The following is a 19,991-nucleotide window of genomic DNA, read 5'->3' on the forward strand; positions in this document are numbered from 1 at the left end:
ACAAAGGCCAAACAATCCTAAACATTTCTCTCACTCTTAATATATGAAATAAAAAGGAATAATAATAATCTGCATAAAACTCATCGATGTCAACACCATTATTAAGGCTTATTTTCACATCAAGATCCATGTTATTTCTTGAAAGACTGATGAAAAATCTCCCTTCTCAAAATACTAAGGAAAGAGCCCAAAAAGTCTCTACCCCTTTGGGTGGAACCGAAATGAAATGTGTTTAATTAGAAGGGTTCCACGCTCGTATCCCTCCAACGAGTTTGTAGCAAATCAGTTCAGTTCAGCAGAATCGGCTCGCACTGGTTTCGTGAACTTGACGAGCCACAAACTAATGAGATCAATGAACTTCCGATCTGAATCACTGCGGTGAAATGGTGGACCCCTGCATACTGCAGCTGGCAGATTTGCAGAAATGATACAACAGTAATGACAACAGGAAGCAAAATGTCAAAGATATATTTTCAACATCCTGTGGAATCCATGCTCAAAATAACTAAGCTTTTCAAAGCGATTGAAGGCTGTAGCCAGCAACAGTACTGAGTTCCTAATAAAGTGCTTAAAACTATAAAACAGCCAGGAGCTACTGCTGCTTCTAAACTTGTTTCAAGAATTTCTACACACAGTTGCCGTTAATGAAATACATTTATTCAGATATTACATGAACAATTCAAAGATAAATGTTAAGTGCAAATATTGCATCTCTGCTCCAGATGGACCAAGTAAATGATAAATGTTACAATATACAGCTTAAAGAATCGATCCGGCTCATCCTGAAACTCCATTCTGAATCTGGAGAAACTCCTGAAAACCAAAAGTAGAATCGCAGAATGATTTTTGTGTTTCACTTATCACTGATAATCACAGAGATGTGATAGTGGAATAACAGTGTTAATGCCACACATGAATAACAGTTTAATGGTATGGTCGTGGTGTTTGTCCCAGGTTAAACTGGTTACCTTCATGTAGCTTGGCGATGGGGAGCCGTTTGTCAGCGTTTTCCCTCCTTGATGTTCTCTGTGCTTCATGTACTCACAAACCAGCGAATCAGCATCATCCTGACTGAAGAGCAGAAAAGCAAAAAGAGTCTGACATGCAGAACTCGCATCATACATTTGAAAAGGTCAAAAGCATAATGTTGGTTTTGTTCTGTCGAAGATCCTCAGACACCAGGTGTCAGTTTGCAGTTACACTTGACTAGAGCACCATTAGGTTTCAAGCCCTATAAAACCCAAAATAAACAGATTCTATGGCTTTACATCAAATTAAACCAAATATTTAAACATCATTATAGCTTGATAGAACTCCCAGAACACAGTTTTCCTGCCTTCAGGGGATAAACTGAATTTAGAAGTGACAAAATTCAGTTTGAAAAAACTTTGTGTTTGGGCAAAAGGGCACATGTCCAAACTTTGTAGACTGTCTGAAAGTTGGAGCAGGAAGTAAAGAGCCACTGGAGACTAAATTAAAAAGTATGTCAGATCAGAGATGTTTGTTGCTTCTCTGTGATATCTAGTGCAAGAGGGAGAAAACATTTAAATAAGAAAAAACCATACCAGTTCTGGCTGATCAGGTGGTCCACCAGGTCTTTCACCTGCTCTGGGTGGCCACTTAACACCATGAGCTGCTTCAGGTGCTGGAAGTGTTTGGTCTTAATCAGTTTCTGGTGCTGCCCATTTTGGATGATGAAAGTTAGAACAGTTTCCCTGATCTGAGGAGTCATAAAGACAATAATGTCATATGATGTAATCTGAATTGAAATAAAAATAAATGGCAATAAACCTAGCAACAATGCAGATACATTTCTGGGCAATGGATGTCTTGTATCACTTCAGAAACACAAGCACACACCCACTCACACAGACACACCTCTGCATGTAGTGCAGAGGTTATTTATACATTTTCAGAAACGGAAGCAGTTTTTAGTCTGATACCGGTCTGACTGGGTTTCCTGTTTAACACCTACACAGAAACATGTAAAGCTGCTATAGGTACACCCAACATACTGTGTGCATACTCTGAAACGTACAAAAAAGGTAAGAATTTTTAAGGCCTTTTAATTGTAAAATTGAATTAAAAACCTTAAAATAACATTTTCTTTGTAAAATATTGACTTTTGAGGACCTTCAGTCACCCTGCTTGATAACAGTTGACATGTCCGTTCTTCTGTGGCACAAAGAGTCTACATACACATGTTACCTAAATAAAGCTCAAACCTGTGAGGGGACTCCAGCCAGTTCACCAGTGTTCATAAGGTCCTCCACCTGCTCCAGGACGGTGACTGGGTTGCAGAGGGACAGAAAGCCCTGCAAGCAGAAAAAACACACAGGTGCCCATAGCGTGTGTTTAAATTTAAAAGTTAATGTTCTTCCAATCTGTTTTTTCTATCATGTTGTACTGACATGGACGTACTCACCTGGATCTGCTGCGCCTTTTTATTGGCACAGGGGATGAGAAGAAGAGTTCCCAGGGCAAAGGCGGGCAGATTGAACTGTGCAAAGCGATTTGCAATTCCTATCAAGTCCAAATTCAACAGGAAGGGGCACCTTGGGAAGAAAGACGACAGCACAGCTGGAGTAAACGTGAAGACAATAGGACACATTATTCAGGACATCGCTGCCATGTTTGATAAATTAATAAAGGTCACTTCCAAATATTTCATGCAGCCAGGTTTGTTATACTGGAATTTGTTAGCTCTGTTTAGGAAGTTACATTTCTCCCCGTCTGTTTGTTGGTTTGTTTGTTTGTCAAGAGGATTACACAAAAATTACTGAGTGGATGCTAGGAGACGTGGTGGAAGGATGAGACATGGGTTGAGAAAGACCTGATTTAATTCAGACAAGGATTCTGATCAGTGGGAAGATCCAGGATTTGTTTTTTTCTCATAAAATGTTTGAACATTGGAAGATATAACTAACAGAACATAACTAAATCCTACTTGAGGAGGAGAACAAAGGTCCTGTAGAGTGTTGCCTGTTGATCAGGACTCAGAGGAACAGAAGCTGTCACCAAAATAAAAGAGATAAGACATTGAGGAGCATTTCAGAGATTTACCAACCAGTGAAAACATTTACATTATGAAAATGAAGTTATGTACTTTTTCCAGAATGTTTTATGATTAAACATCAGTCAGTATCAAGACAAGTAAATCCATGTTGTTTGTCAATAGAGGTGAATTTAAGTTATAAATCTAGTACCAGAGACAAAAGGTGCCAGTATCATACTCCTCCAGGTCCTGGAGAAACTAGTTATCTGGGGAGAGAATAAAATAATTCAATAAATACATCCAAGAAACGAAAGAACCTTTTCATATTTCAGCAGCAATGGCAGGAAACATTTCATTAAACGCTTGGCTCATCAAATGTTCGAACAGGATATCCGGTGGTTTAGTGGTGAAGAAAAAGGTTGTTTGACGGAATCTGTCTTGGTTTCACACAGGCCACAAAACCGTGATACATGAAAAGAACATATCCACTCTAAGCAGGCGTATATCTGAGCAATGCTTCTGGTGCAGGTTGCGTCAGTTATGTTTCTTGTGTTGTTTTAGTGATAAGTCATATATCTAAAATATATATTTGACATTATGTATGATAATGAAACAACGTATGAGTTTTAAACTTTACCTCCCACAGTGCAGGCACAGCTACAACTGCCTCTAGCACCCTCTGGAGGTGGCTGATCTGAGGGGAGATCATAAAGTCATGAAAGTTTCACACCTAGAAACAAACTACAGACAGAGATCACAAATGAGTGAGAACTGAGTCAGATTTAATATAAATCGAGGCTCATGAGTCTGTACCAAGTTGAAGCTGAGCAGCTTCTGGAGCAGACTGTTCCACAGCTGAGGGTCATAAACCTGATACTCCAAACACAGGTCTGCCACTAAACGCACCGCCTGAAACCAGGTGGCAGAAAGGGGTTTTAGGGTACTCTGCATACAGCCTGTGTGAAGCCTGTAACATTTCTAAAATATCGAATCTAAAAATGGAGAAAAGAGACAGTACCTGTGGTTCATGACTGTGATTCTTCCACAGCCCTTTCACTAAGCCCTCTTTGGGACTACTGAGGAAAGACTGCAACGTGTAGGGGATGTTTAATTCCTCCAGTTTAGAGACAAAGATGTAGCACTTCAGGTAAAAGCTGTGTGAGATATGAAATACAGAAGAATTGAGGATTATAAACCTGATTTAAATTAACTTAAGTTCATACTGATTAATAGCTATCATGGCCTCATACTGGATTTTGGTCCTAGGGATCTGTAGCCGAGTCTCCAGTGTATCCGCATCAACGAGGCGAACGAGACAAATCAGCGCTCGAGTCCGATGGCAGAAGGTCAAGCGAGGCCCAGAAGTGCTGAGGGGCTACAGGAGAAAAAATTAGATAGAAGCCACTTTCTCCAGAATCTTTAACCGTTAACAGCTCAATTGTGATGTATTCCTCACCCAGGTTTCAGCAGACAGGATAGGATTTAGAAGACGGACGGCTTCATCCACAGGGAAAGAACTCAGCATGTACACCACCCTGAGGACATGTTAAAAAGCAAAATAAAAAGGAGGGACACATTCTGGTCTTTTAACGTCTCTAACCTGAAGTACAATAAAAAACAAAGGCGAGCTTCATTCAACAAACAGGCAACTGAAAATGGCAGTTTTATGTTAAACTGTACATAAAAAGGTCCAAAGGAGTATTAGGGCCATAATGAAGAACAAATTATTCTGAGATAACAAGAATTAAGTCATAACCCCCAAAAAATCTAAATATGAAATACATTTTTTAGGAAATAACCAGAAAGGACAACTTATGCTTTCTGGAGTTCCCCTCCTTCTGGATCCAAAGTCCAACTAACCTCACTGTTTACTAAACTATATAGCCTCTTTAAATATCACACAGATCAAGTCTGTGTGGTTTTTCGACAGAATAGACTTAGGTAAAGTAGAATTTAACAAGAGGCTCCACACATTTTTTTTTAACACAGGCGACAAGCTGATCTCCCTCTTCTCAAATGGCACGTGTCTTAAAATTACAACTTTAACCTCGTAATTTAATAACTGTACTGATTTCCCCCCGCCTTTATATGGCCTTAATACTCTTGGCACGAAAAGGTATTCAACTAATAGATGATTCAAACTTAATTTTCAAGTTCAATTTTAAATAAACTTGATAGATCAATAAAAACATTTAACACATATTCACACTTTTTTGATAAAACAGTAATTCAAGAGGGTAATCAGATGCAAAGTGCTGCAAAAAAAATAACGTGATTCAATTACCTCATTAAGTCTGGGTCTTCGTCAATGTTGCTGACACATTCATGATTACCAATATCCTTTATTAAAGAAAACAATTGTCAAAAATGTACAAAATCTAAATAAAATGTTAGTAGTAGTGAATAAAAAGTTGCTAAAGGGATGAGCTAAGCCTGTCAAACCTTTGCAACAACAGGGCCTGTTTTGCAGATCCACTTTTCCAGCATCATGTTTCGGATTTTCAGGAGATCCACGTTGTTGACTGCAGCTATTTCTTTAACCACAGTGTGGATGTCTGAAACAGATAAGAAGGAACCAGTTTAAAAAAGATCCCACACTGTTGATTTCCTCCTCCTAGTAACAGCATACCAAACCATTTCATAATGCATTTTGAGGAAGTATGGTGCAGAGAGGTGAAGTGGAAAACTATTTATAGCTGATGCAAACATGGAATGCAGAAGAGCAAAATGGACTTAAAAATACTTATCTGGGTGTTGAGCTCATAAGAGAATAAAGCTGATCACATTGTGGAACTTTACTAGCTTCTGAACTTAAGTGATCTCACCAGGATAAGTTTGGCCTCCTGACTCTCTGTAGCGCAGATCCACGCTGCTGTGCTCATGCAGGGCCACTATGAGCCTGGCCGGCATCCCGGTCATTTTCAGATGCTCTGGGCTGTTCAGCTGGTTGGCAATCAACGTATTCTCAGTGGCCGAACGCTGGAACTGCAGCTTCAGCTTGGAAAGAAAGGTCTCCCCTCGGGCCCGTGCCGACTCCTGCATGGGATCCAGGGGGAGCAGATTAAAATAAGCTAATGTACATGAATACATTTCCTAGATAGAGAGAGCACATACTGACCTCAAGGTTTGGATCTTTCAGCCATGCATCCCCGAGACCCAAACAGAACCTGAGTGAATGAGCCTTCTCATTGCCTATGGAGAGGAGAAAACAATTCAGTGCATAGATACAAACATACTGAGCTGTGTAGCGTAATGGCTGATATGTAGGTTAGACCTGGTGGCAGTTCCTGGGTGATTTTGTGGGCGGTGGCAGCTGCCCACTCTGGACTCTGGATGCAGTGGATGTACATCATCATGGTCTTAGCCACCTTGAAGGTCTCCTTCTTGTAGCCTGGATTTTGACCTTTTTTCTTCTGCTCTAAGAGCAGAGGCTTCATCTTCTTCTCAAACACATGGTTCGCTGCCGACATGTATAACTTGTCAATGCTCACCTGGAAAGAGACAGGAAGGTTTGAATAAACTCCAAAACAGTCAAAACCTAATGGACAATAATCTTAAAATGTTGTGATTATTAAAGACTACATGTTAGGGGAGTGGGCTGTACCTTCATCAGTTTGCTAATCAGAAGAAGAGTGGGGAAGGTCTCCTCACTGAGCTCAGGACCTTAACAGAAAAGTAGTTTAGTTTCCTCAGGCTTAACACATCTCATTAACTAATAATATCAATACATTTATATATTAACAATAAAAATAAAACATCTTGTCATAAGAGGCTTGACAAAGAAGAGAAATGTTTAGAATCTGTCGATCACCCACTTGAGGAACACAACTGCGGACTGATTTACCGGTGGTTAAATAAATTAGAAGGAAGTAAGGAAGTAATTCTGACTTGATGCCAAGAGGTAACCAGGGCAAATCTAAAAACATCAATAGATTACTCATCCTGAGAGGAATTTGAGATTGTCAGCAATAATACTTGAGAATAAAAATAAGCCTAAAACTACAGCCGTGCTATGTATGCCTCTGCCACTCAGTGCAGTTTCATTCTACATACATTGTACATCAAGACTCATGAGGTCACTGTGACTATTGACCTATAACCATCAAAATCGAATCAGTTCATCTTTGAGTCCAAGTGAACTTTTAACCAAATCTCTCAAGGCCTTCATGAAATATAGTTTTCACAACAATAGGACAGACAACCACATTTTCTGACTCACAGATGATCTTCCAGTAATGTTTGGTCTGCATCAGCAGGTGGAAGGGCAGTCTGATGTTGGAAAGGTGGTTTGGCAGGAGGCTGTTTTCCAGGAGATATGTGTTCTCCATGTCTGATGGAGGGGCGACCCGCTTGTAGGATGTCAGGTGCTGAAGGAGGGCTGCGGCCTGGGCATTAAAAGATATTGTTTACAACTCTGTGGAATAATAACAACAATGAACTCCTTAATGTAAAACGTTTTTTTTTTTTACCTGACTTATAGAAAAGCTGGTGACATTATCATCTGCAGCCTGTATGATCTTCAGCACTACCTCAATCCTCTCATAGTTGTAAGGGCTGAGCTGTAAGAGAAAGGCATTTTGTGAATCGCAATATTAAATTGTGTTTGGGAAAGAATAGAATTTGATATTTCAACAGTTGCAGTCTTTGTTGCATCTTTTTGCCATTGTGGATAATTGTATTTCTATATCTTAAAGAATGACTATTAAATAAATATGATTGTTTTATGTTTTTCTTGAATCAGCCTCTAGGTGAAAAAAATGTCTGTCTTTAAAAATCAGTAACTCGCAGCCCTCGGATCAATCAGAAGCTACTCTGAATATTCTTCTTCTAATTCCACCCTCTTCAATGCTCAAACCTTGAAAAGGACAGCACAGAGACTTTCAGTCAGCTTGCTGGTGCTGTGTAACATCGGGATTATCTGCAGGACTCGCTCCAGGGCATCTGCAGGACACAGAGGCTGCACCTCCACCTGTCCTGCACTTGGGTCACCAGCACCTTCCTCGTCCTCTTGGAGCAGCAGTAAGGTGGTGATGTACTGGTTGATGATACTGTCGCGGTCCAAACCATAAGTTCTGCAGATATACGCAAGAGACTTTTAGCGCAGTCTGGACCCAAAAATTATTTTTATATTCCGCATTGCAATAAACTAAAAAATATGACAATGCAGAGTGAGCTGCCTACCTGCAGTACTGGAGAATAATGTCCGGAGTAATTCTCCTGTTCCTCACCAGGACAGGGATCAGACTACTCTTCATCTCAGGCTGCTGACGGAACACTGGCTGGATGGAAATCTGCAGCAGAGTAAGGGTACACATGTTGATTCAATACATTAAGGAGGGGCAGCCCCTTGGGAAATACAATATATATATTGACACTAATTGTATCGAAACGTTAATTCTGATCAGGGTGCCCTTGGCCAAAAAGTTGATTTACCTCAAATTTTCCGAGCTTGATGCCCCAGTCAGCGTCAGTGATGACAGAAAGAAACTTCTCTTGTTCCTCTGGCTCATTGTACAAGCAGCAGAGATTGGCTCCGATTCTTGCCACAGCCTGAAATAATCAAGACAGAGCCGCTGATTCGATTTGCTGAGTATAACAAGGATGGAGAACTGCACATACACATGCACATAAAGAAGAACAGCATGCATATTGCCTACCAGTATTTTGTCGTAGTTTTGCCAGGTGTTGTCAATAACCTTCCACAGTGTTTTGAAGACTTCTGCTTTGGAGAGAAGCGTGCAGAGTCCAATAGCAAGATCACAATCGACCACTCTCCAGTTGAACACCTGAGGCATATAGAAAATATAGATATAGTTATTTAAAAATGCACAAACATTCTGTGAATATGATTCTACTCTCATGACACTGGAAAAGAACACACCTTGTTCAACAGAGCCACAGCCACAGCATTTACAGTGGATGTGGTTGACTTTTGGAGATCATTCAGGCATATATTGTACTTCTTAAGCTCTTGGGTATCATAAAGCTGAAAAACAAACAAGGATGTTATAAGGGTATAATAGCACTAGCATTCATAGCACCAGCGGACGTGTTGCAGTCATACCTGCAGGCTTAGCTTTATGTCCATAACATTGGAGGTGACGTGCTGCAGGCAGCTGCCATACGAGTTGACCAGCACTCTGAGAGCCAGCTCCAGCTGACTGCACTCCTGCAACATCTGTAACATGTTGGCAAGAGGACCCAGGAGGGGCCGCAGGTAGTTTGAACCTACATGTGGGACCAGACAAGACACAAGGGAAACATTCAAAACTACAACTTTAGGAAGAAAGACATTGGAAGAATCTATTTGAATGCCTACCATCTTCAAATGAGCAGTGGGAAAGACAGGAACAGTCCAGTGGGTGAAGTTTGGCATCTACAAGAAGGGGAAGCAACGGATTAAACCAGCCAGCTGCAGAGTGCCTAAGGTGATGATATCCTAATAAGGACATTAAATAAATGATACATTTAAGCATCTTCCTACCCCAAGATATCGGCAGCAGGCAGTTGGTAATTTCATACTGGACAGGGAGCACCGACACTGGGTCCAGAACAATGCAGTCTTCGTTAAAAACGTCTTGGAAAGTCCATTGAGAATGTGGATCTTTTTCTGCCTCCAAGGTCAAATCCTGTGATATGACACAGTTGTAATAGAAAGTCAGCTGATTTGTGACAGAGAACCATTTATTGAATGTACTAATATGACATAATTTTCTTGCTTGTTTCTTTTTGGACAAATATTTAACTTTTAAAGATATGTATATTATATTGCAAGTCTTACTGTGAATTCAGAAACTAACTCTTGAAATTCTGTCTAAATCCACCATGTAGTTAACCTTGTTCATGAACAATTAAAAATAAGTAAAAAATTATGGTTGATTTAAAGGAAGTGTATAGACCGAAATAAATAGAACCAGACTGAAATAAAGTAAAAGCAAAGTACAGTGTTATTCTTTGGGAATAGATAAGATACTGACCTTTGCTATAAAGCCATAGTTGTCTGATAACTGACACTGGTGATAGACATCCATGGCTATCCGTGTGCACTTGCAAAGCTCAAGACAGTCCAGTAGCAAATCTGGAAGAGTGATTATATTTATGTATTTTGAAGCTAAAGCAGTTTTCACTGAACGCGATTAAACCAACACCTTCAAAATCTGAACACAATCAGGTGGTCAAGGCTGCAACAAGCAAGCAGCCGCACGACGAGAACATTGTTGTTATGTGTTCTTTACCTGAGTGGCACACTGTGATGGCCTGACCGGCCAGATCATGGATGATTGCTGGCAAGTCTGTGTTATCAGGAAGCACCATGGGCACATCTGCCTCAAGCATCTGACATAACGTCTTGGCAGCAGTGAACAAAACTTTCCCTGTGCTGGTGTTACAGTGGTGTTCATACAGGTCACTGTAGACACAACATAAAAAAATAAAAACATGAGATTCTCCAAATATCTTGAAGCACTTTAAATATTATATACAGAAAACATGGGTGGAAAGATTACTAGCCCTAAGTGTTTTCCACCGCCGCATTCACTCATGGCGCAGCATCCACACGTGCAAACCTGAGGATCTTGAGGGCCTTGTCCACCTTGCCCACTTTCAACGCTCGCAGGGCCAAGTCAGACCAGAGCTCCTGCTCCGTGCACTGCAGCTGTCTTCCTAGACGACGTAATCGAGCTTCTGGGGATATTGTCTTGGTTTTGCCATCTGGATCGTTATCCACAACCGGAGTTGTCCTAGATTTCCCCTTAGATGAACTGCGACCATGTGTCTTTTCATAGGCTGTGATGTGATGGTCCAGGATATGTTTTCTGATGTTTGGATCGTCATAGTTAGATGGCGTGAAGAAAACATCAACGTCCTCCTGATGGATAAGTAGACAAAAAGGTTGCAGGTTAAACACAAAACGAAAGAACAGATAGAATAACATTTTTAAAACATTGCGTAACAGTGGGTCACCTGAAGGTCGGCGATAGCCTTGAACATGATGAGGTTGTTCTCACACTCCATGCTTTTCAGAGCATCATCTGAAGAGGACATGAAACGGATGTTCAGCTCTACTTTTCTAAGATTTCTTTCCTTAATTTAAGACAATCATTGCTGTTTTTATATCATTACAGATGACAGGAATACAAAAGGTGCTTTAAATTGCTATGATGTTTTACTGCTCTGGATAGCAAAAAAAAAAAAAACATTCCTAAAGCATCAATATCAGTTAACTGAATTACTAGGTATAATGAATGTATAGGTTGTAATGACTAGGTTTCTAAGTGTGCAGCACTGTGCTCCCTGTGTCCCCCTGCTGTTCATGTTGTAGAATTGAGTTGAGTGAAAACTTACGCTTTTGGATGATGTGCAGGTATTTCAGAGCCTCCACCATCACCTGAGCGATGACCATCTTATGCTTCTTGTGCTGTAAGGCAAGGCCAAGAGAAAGTTCAGACGTATAAACTGCCAGAATGAACACTACGGTCACCATAATGCTGTTCTACATTTTATGTTCCCATCTAGAGGTGATAATTTCAAGTATGATCTACTTCCAGGCATATTTGCACTGTGTATGTGAACATGTGATCACATCGGTTTTGTTTTATTAGATATACAGGAAAAATCCTGGTACATCAGATCAGATATCTGTCAGCCATAGCAGAGATGCCACATCGAAGTAACATTTGCTTATGAGTAAGAACAACCTTAACCCTTTGGTTTTATAAAGCTGCTTTAAAAATAACCAAGTATGAACTGAACTGTCTTTAAATTGAATCTACTTGAACAAAACTGAGCCTTGGATACATGTACTTAAAATATAAAGGAACTTTTATGTCAGACACAAACCATGTCCCTCCCCTCACCTCGTCAGATATGTGGGCTTTGTCCTCCAGCTGCAGTCTGGCCCAGCACGTTAGATGCTCAACCACAATTTCTGCCTCTGCAGACCTCAGCCCCTTAATGACCGTCATGCATTCCTCAGTCTGCAAACAGAAAAAAATATAAATATAATAAAAAGTCCTACTGACATGACAAGAATTAAAATAAAGATAAACAATATACAATTAGGTGATTTCATTTTTCCAGACTGATCAGCATACCTTGCCTTGACCAATCAGCTGGATGAGATACAAATAATTTATCTGCGGGGTTGGAAGTTTGTAAGCCTCTGCAAGTGTCAGGGAGTCTTCTAAAGACATCGGCAAGTCTTGCTTCAGGATGTATCTAATCAGTGTCTGAGGAAGATATAGAGGAATCAGAAAATGTATAGTCAGGTATAACATTAGGTATCATAATTAATTAATTAGATCAAACATACCAAAATTTGAGTGTTGTTAGAGAGGTTGAAGTTACGGATTCCGTAGCCACGGAGAAGTTTCCTTATCTCCATCAGACGGTAGCTCTCCTTTAGAAGCTCTTGTCTGGAGAGTAAATGAGACAGAGGAAGATCATATAAATGTATGTATGCATAACATTTATAAAAAAATAATGGTTCATTTGTCACATTAAAACTATTTCAAGATAAGAAAACAAACTTACTTTGGTCCATCCATCTCAAGGTACTGCTGAACCAGTTTTTCCACCACATTACTCCAGGGTACAACAGCTTTCTGCATGATCTCCAGCACAGCATCCACCATCAGCTGACAGGAAATACAATAATGTGAGATTTGGAACTTAAAAGTTTCTCTCCATCTTATTTCTGGCTTTTCTGTTGCTGTTAAGGCAGGTTTGGTTTTCAACTCAAATACCTGCCCTCATGAACCTTGAGCATGTTGTGAACTGTGTTGTAAGTGAAGTGTTGTTGGGAACCTACATCAGTATCTGTCATGCAGCCAAGTACAGCCACTGCTTTGGCTTCCCACTCTGTGAAAAGAGTCGTGGTCTGAGAACTGCAGCGCTCCAGCACATACTAGTGAAGATGAGATTGAGGGGTGAGAAAAAGGAGTCATCGCACACTAGGAAAATAAAAAGTGAAATCCCTGTTAGGCTGTGGCGGAGGTTTACCTGGATGTACTGCAGAAGTAGCTCATCAAAAGGAATGTCATGCTCTTCAGCATAGGGCAGGATGCTGTTTTCCACTGTGGCAGCGATCAGCTCTGGAGCCAGCACTTTGTCCAGCATAAAGAACGCGACACTCCGTTCACTTCCCTTTCAAAATCACAGAAGAAGAAAATGTTTTAAAGTAGGAACAACACAGAACTCACTCAAAATGTACTAAGAATATGGCTCCATTTTATATGTGAAAACTGAACATTTTGCAATATGATGTGATTCATGGCAACAAGCTCGCATGTTTTTAATAGTTTTTTTGCCATTATAAAATAACATGGTAAAAACCCATGATACAATTTGATACCTAATCAGATGTTTGGGCTGTCACTTTTTTCAAAAATCAAGTTTGACTGAATTTGACATGACATTAAAATGATAGTGAGCGCCCTCTGTTGGATTATATGAAACTACTTTGGATAGTCTGATGTATATTTACAGTTTGAATTTAAACTTTTCCCCACACAATTGATTCAATGTTGGAATTTCTAATTAAAGTGAAAGCCCCATCAGATGTCTACTAAAATCTTGAGACCCAGATTATTTACTGACTCAGTTTTCATTGCCATTTTATCCACTTTTGTAAGTTTTGCTAAACATTTAATTGAAGGGCAGGTGTAATTAGATTACATCACGCATAAAAGACACACCTTCTCAAAGACCGAAAGTGAAAGCCTGCAGCTGTATTTATGGTGAAGGTCCAGCAGCTGACGTAGGTTTGACACCATGGACTTGAGATTCTCGATCTCCTCTGCACCGTAATTATCATCCTGATAAAAAAATGAAACAGAATGAGTCTTGCTTATTCAGTTACATATATGCTCACAGGGAGATCATAACTGAGAGAGTACAAACTGTCATTCAAAGCACATACAGGAAATGTGGCCGACTTACAGATTTCATCCACGTCCATAAAGAGGGCAGTCCAAGCACTGCCAAGTCGAACCCGTTTTGTGGCCAAGCTCCCTGGAAAAACAAGTTACATTCATCATTGTTGTTTGAACAACTGATAAACAGTACGTTCCCTTACTTCACTAATTATTATTATCTATGTTTTTAGCTTGCATTGCTATTCTTGCATGATCCAAATCAACGTGGATAATCTCCGCTGCTTTACCTTTTCTGTCAGCTCCAGATTCCTTGCCCTCTGCTCAAGCCATCTTGCCAGGATTCTCTATGAAAAAGACAATTAATGTTACTACTGAAAACATAGGAGCACATGGTGAAGACATAAGTACTTTATGCTTGAAGAGACATATCGTACTTGTCCTGTTGGGAGAACTCTCCTCACAAAGGGAACAACAACTGTCCTAAACCATGGACAGAGATCTTGGGACGTCACGTCCTCTGGGATGGCACTGAGCACAGCTTCAAGCTGGCGCTCATCAAACTCCAATCCAACCTCACCCTGTCACAAAACACAACAGTAAACAACATCACAACTGACACAAGACTACAATGTTTCTAACAAAAAATTTGCTTTGTTTGTTTGGCCATTTTTATTGATGTAAGGATTTAATTTAAGCATCAGCATTATTGTTGTAGTGTATATACACAACAAAGAAAATGGGGAACTTTGATCAGTCCTTTTAATGATTTATTACCTCATATCTGAGCCAAAGGAGCTGAGCACCCTTCATGTCTCCTTCTCTTAAGTGCGTCAGAATGTCTCCTAAAGTGTCAGTGCTGTTCAGAAACTCGATCCAGGCAATGCCACTATGGGCGACAGAGAAACATACGGAGGTCACCAATGATTGTGCATTAATGGACAAACTGCAATACAGACATTTTTACGGTGTAACATATGATAATTGGACCACTTTCATGGTGATTTTTCAGTCTTATCCGCCCCTCAAATAAGTAGTTTTCCCCCATTTACAGCCACCCAAAGACAAACTCTTGGCCACTGAACCTACTTGAAGTTGTCCAGGCTGTAGAGGCTACAGAACGTTGCTAGTCTGGCCAAGGCCTCTTGGATCTGTAAAGACGAGTATCGTGTGGCAGCATGGTTCAGCATCTTCTCTGCTGTGTCAAAGGTTGGCCATGGCGCCTTGAGGCAGTATTCCACCACATACTGCTCATCCTAGGCAGCGCAAAAAAGAACCTCTATTTAGAAGCAGGTTGATATTTGGTACTAATAAAATGTACTGTATAATCAACACACTGGAACAGGAAACTGAGAGTAGATCAAATACAGAGACAGCTCAAATAGAGCATTGTTACACTCACTGTGATCTTCATCAGGTTGGTTTTGGCCTCATCCACAAGTTCAGACCACACATTTTGTCCATATCCACCCACTGATGCAGAGGCCAGCTGCTCCAGCACAAAGTCAAGCTTCACCTTATAAACAAGCTGAACAAAAACAGGACTGTCAGCTGTGTGTAGCCCAAGTTAGGCTTGGAAAATATCCCCCACTGCACCTCTATTCTACAGTAATAATACTACTTGCAAAGTATTTATACTTTAAAATCCCACTTCTTTGGATAAATAGTAAAAACATATTATCCTAATGAACACTGAGGGCAAAAAGCCCCCGGCTGTCACACTTTACACGACAGACAAACAAACCTCTAAATCCAGCTCAAATGTTTTGGCAAACTTCTCAGCCTCTTCAAACATGTGTTTGTGAAGAAGTCTGCTTAGTCTGGGAATAAAAGAAAAGTCAAGAAAATCAGATTACATCGGCAGTTACTGAAGCAATGTATGTGTATGTGTCTTTGTAGTAAAATTAGATACCTGTTTTCAGGCAACGCCTCTGTGAAGCATCTGACAACAACAGACGATATAATCTCTCCTTTGCTATTAAAACATGAAAAATAGACCATTGATGATTTTATAAAATTTACCTTAACATGTGAGTTGTGGCTTCACTTCATACAGCAAAACATTTCCTACCTCTCTGGGTTCTGACAAATCCCATCAACTAAATAAATTGTGTCCTGAAATCAGAGGACAAAGCAATTTATTTCAATTAACAGCAATTTGAACAAAAAGAAATAGCACAAGGAAAATCCATACACATCATAATTAAATTATGTATCTTCATCTACCATGTTTATCTTTGTCTGGACAAGACAAGAGACTGAGGAGACATCCAGAGAGTAGCAAATCGTCATGGAGGGCAGAAATCGAATTTGTAGCTGGTTGATCTGAACCAAAATTAAACCAGCAGATCAGGTTTAGAGTAATATATAAGGCAATATTTAAATATTCATTAAACTTTCTTGAAAAAGAGGAGTTGTACTGATACCTGACTGCTGTCTTGCTTTGTCAGTGCGATCATCTTCATGCTGCCCTTGTCTTGGCTGTTACATAAACATAGTGATTTACTTCTTTGAGAGTTGAAGGGTTAAAAGGAGGCACGGCCCTCTGTATTATCACAACTACAGTATGGGATTAAACACGGATACATACGCCACCATAGAAGCAGAGCCACATTCGGTGGTGAGTTCAAAGTCGTGAATGACGAGATCAGGCCAACAGTGAATCATGACGAGGAAATGCAGGTCCCAAAGACTCAGGACGTCCTGAAACCAAAGAAAAACATTAGGACATCTATATGTGAACTTCAAGTACATTATGATTGAATAACATCTACTGGTATATCAAACGATAACATGGAGACACCACTGAACTCACCTCAGTGTCAAGAAGATACAAGAGATTTTCCACCACCACCATTTTTCTCACACCTTTAAAACATAAAGAGAATATTGTTATATTACAACTCTGGCATTGAAATGTTTTATTTGTTGTAAAACAGTTTCTTTAACCTAACACTTGGAATTCTAGTGCACATGTACAAAAAGCTGATTCCACACAATCATCATTTGTTGATTCCAGAAGAGAAATATGAATAATATAATAATAATAAATATTCAGCGTCTCACAAAATGAAACATAACAAACATGTAGCCCCGATATTTACTGAAGGTTACCTGGAATTAAGTCACTGTTGACGGACTGAGCAAGACTCATCTTGGCCTTATGAGGGTCCATCATCCAGTGAGTCACAACATGTTCTTTATCCCCCTTTGAAGATAATAATGTTACTGCTTTATGTAAGGAGTAAATACCATTCCTAGGCAGGTTTTATACAAAAGGTGAGCACTGCCACAGACTTTAGTCCAATATGAAATGCAGAGAAATGACACAGTATGAGCAGTGACTAAAATAAAGTGAGCAATAAATATTTGTATTATCATGGTTCATAAGAAGACTTTGTTATATTTGTTCCTTTAAGAATGTTTTCATTGACATGTAACCAACACATAGGAACCAAAATGTAATGGCAGGTTGTAAATAAATTATAAAACCACTGACCCCAATCAGTAAGTGGATTTCATTGCCCACATTATACATCACTGCAGTACTGCAGCCCTCATCATGGTAATCCTCAGTGGAGCAGAAGTCTATCTTGATGAGAGACTGAAGCTGCATAAAGGGAAAAAGTTATTATTTATGTGCTGTTCAAAAACAAATGTTATTAACTATTATATTGAAAGAAGACTGTCATAACTTACCTCTTTTAAAGCTCCCAAATTCATATTTTTAATGGCTAGGTTGGCAAAAGAAAAATACATTTTAATTAAGTCAACAATCAAGTGGCTCCAAGAAAACTGTAAGCCGACTGTACCTAATAATTTGATACCTTTCTCGATCTTTTCCAAAGCAAGGTTTGTGATGTGGAAAAACCCATCCTTAATGAGAAGGAAAACATGGTATGTCCCTGCCAACCAGAAAAACATAGTTCACAACTTTTTTTAAATATCCAATACTATCAGACAACTAGAGAATGAATTCCAAATTCCTTCATGAGATTCTTCTCATAATCATTCATAAAATTCACCTAAGGATGTTTTGTCCTCTTCTATGATGAGATAGCGATATGTTTTCTTATCTCCACTTGATGGATTCTCTACCAAAGCCTACAAACACAGAAAATCACAAAAAGGACAAGACATAGGTATAAAATAACCTTAGAAAAAGACAGTTATCAGGGCTGTTAGTGCTGACTATTATACTATTAAGTGTTGAAGGTGAATTCAGTTAGGATGGGGATATAACAATATAAGGTCAGACACAGTGAAATCTTAGGGGGACTTATAGATATTTTAAAAAACATGCATACCCTGGTGAGAAGGATTCTCTTTTGGGGAACATAGATCAAATGAAGATTTCCATTTCTTTCACAGACCACCAGAAACTGTCCATCCAGACACGCATCAATAGTGTCCACATCAGTTTCTGAAAAATAAATCTTGGTTATTAATCAACAGTAATTACTGTGAGTGAATACATTACTTGCAAGGACAGTTAGCTGACACAAACTAGACCAACTGTACCCCCTTTTCATAGGATTTGGGGTTTGAGATGTTTTCTTTCAGGAAGTGTATGAAATTCAGGACAGACATGCATTCACTCAGAGTTTTACGTATGGATGAAATTGTAGTGATAACAAATGATTTCCCTTTGTGCCGGGACCCCTCGGTATCTCTCCAGAGCCTTCTCCCTTTGAGAGCCCATGGCTGTCACTGTCATCTGAGAAGTAACTAAAGCTGTCCGACATATGTAATGCAGTAAAACAATTCCTTCTGAGTTGCAGTGGCGTAGAGGGAGAAAGCTGCATTAATTGTCAACACTGATGGTAAACAGTGTGACCATGCAGAAGTGGGTGTGAGCATGAAATCAATGATGCAGACCAAAGTGAAGCAGCAGCAGGATGGTCTGATAGCTCTGGTCGAACAGGATGACCGTCTTGTCAGCAACGACGATGCTCCAGTTCGAACCACTGCAGGAGGAGAGGCAGGGATCATTGAGCACCTGAGGGAGAGAGAGAGACATGTCCACCCAGTCACTGATCGGTGCTTTATGAGGACAGGCTTTACCAGTGGAGTAACGAGAAGTGGTAATGACACGTTACCTCGTTGGCCGTGGAGATCTTGACCAGTGTGTCCACCTGATACAAACCGCTGCCGCCCTCCTCCCGGGACCCGCTGCCCAGACACCGCACCAAGCTCGTGTCCTCGCTGGTCAGGAGCTCCACGTCGCTCCAGGTCGCCATGCTGAGCTTCACCTGAGGCGGGAGAACACGGAGCCGGTTCTTATTCCGCTGTTAAAAACACTCGGGTGGGACTTGGAGTGCTACATTGACAGGGCTAGCTAAGTTAGCATCTAGTGTCACAGTCGCCTCAATGTTGTGATAACGCCAATGCTAGCGGTTGAGACGAGAAGTACAAACCTACAGCATTGAAGAAAGACGTGTAGATACCTGCGGGTCACGGCTCGTATGCGGGTCAACGTGGAGGAGCAGTTTGCAGTGACTCGCCGTGAACACGCAGATAAATAAGACAGAAACAAAACTAACTGCTGTAGTTACTTTGGAATTTGGCGGGTTGTTGTGGGTCCACGGAGGAAGAAGATTTCCCTCAGCGTTGCCTTCCAGCTGCAGCTTCCGTCGAAGGCTTCGAAGACGGGTGCGTCGTTTTCACAAGGACAGACAGAAGTAAAGCCCAAGTAAAGCTTAATTTGTTATTAAAGATCTTTCATTTGATTTCTATATATATTATTGATTTGACATGTTTTGGCTGGGCAAGGTTTATAAATAATCTTGCCTGACAAGCAAAACTACGGGTACAATCTCTGCGCTTCACACAGAGGGGACGGGCTGTTTCAGAAACGTCTCATGGGGATGCCAGGTCAGATACCTTTCCGTCTGCAGCACTGTTTTCTACGTGTTTTGAACGATCACTGTTCTTTCCTTCACCAACAATGTATTATTAGTTTTTACCACTGAACCAACTCCAGAAATAAATACCAGCGTACTTCAATAATCTATTTGATCAAACCCGCAAAACTCAGCTCCCACGGTGGTACAAATGTAACACCGTATTATGTGTAGGTATTATTTAACTAAATATGAATATACAGATTTTCCTGGAATAGAATA

The 19,991-nt window shown here is 40.2% G+C and overlaps 1 protein-coding gene across 1 annotated transcript; it reads right to left on the reverse strand.

The window, feature by feature from the left end:
- Positions 1–730: 730 nt before the first annotated feature.
- Positions 731–19,106, reverse strand: kntc1 (kinetochore associated 1). The gene is made up of 61 exons (XM_061071812.1): positions 18,966–19,106; positions 18,745–18,865; positions 18,174–18,289; positions 17,892–17,970; positions 17,694–17,771; positions 17,566–17,600; positions 17,366–17,476; positions 16,981–17,074; positions 16,682–16,734; positions 16,457–16,569; positions 16,293–16,347; positions 16,093–16,191; positions 15,938–15,981; positions 15,779–15,841; positions 15,611–15,686; positions 15,269–15,394; positions 14,956–15,122; positions 14,644–14,755; positions 14,304–14,447; positions 14,157–14,213; positions 13,934–14,005; positions 13,690–13,809; positions 12,995–13,138; positions 12,804–12,899; positions 12,527–12,630; positions 12,306–12,408; positions 12,088–12,222; positions 11,851–11,970; positions 11,339–11,411; positions 10,958–11,025; positions 10,561–10,862; positions 10,231–10,403; positions 9,973–10,073; positions 9,480–9,624; positions 9,315–9,371; positions 9,060–9,223; positions 8,877–8,981; positions 8,653–8,781; positions 8,429–8,545; positions 8,177–8,286; positions 7,851–8,067; positions 7,465–7,554; positions 7,215–7,380; positions 6,600–6,658; positions 6,270–6,486; positions 6,114–6,187; positions 5,821–6,031; positions 5,438–5,550; positions 5,280–5,335; positions 4,452–4,530; positions 4,246–4,370; positions 4,014–4,149; positions 3,809–3,904; positions 3,633–3,689; positions 3,207–3,261; positions 2,948–3,011; positions 2,426–2,555; positions 2,226–2,315; positions 1,566–1,720; positions 969–1,071; positions 731–813 (listed from the first exon to the last, which is right to left on the reverse strand). Exons 1-61 carry the CDS (start codon positions 19,104–19,106, stop codon positions 778–780), a joined length of 6,651 nt encoding a protein of 2,216 aa, XP_060927795.1. The 3' UTR covers positions 731–777.
- Between the last annotated feature and the right edge of the window lie 885 nt (positions 19,107–19,991).

Source organism: Limanda limanda, chromosome 5 (assembly GCF_963576545.1).
Source record: "Limanda limanda chromosome 5, fLimLim1.1, whole genome shotgun sequence".
Classification (NCBI taxonomy): Eukaryota; Metazoa; Chordata; class Actinopteri; order Pleuronectiformes; family Pleuronectidae; genus Limanda; species Limanda limanda.

What these genes read in the sequence shown, in the direction of transcription:
- kntc1 (XM_061071812.1), bottom strand. Translation starts at nt 19,106, where the DNA reads ATGGCGACCTGGAGCGACGTGGAGCTCCTGACCAGCGAGGACACGAGC. An exon ending in TATGGACGTGGATGAAATCT is followed by an intron (nt 13,810 to 13,933) that starts GTAAGTCGGCCA and finishes TTTTTTTATCAG; the next exon opens with GATGATAATTACGGTGCAGA. An exon ending in CTTGAGATGGATGGACCAAA is followed by an intron (nt 12,409 to 12,526) that starts GTAAGTTTGTTT and finishes TTTACTCTCCAG; the next exon opens with ACAAGAGCTTCTAAAGGAGA.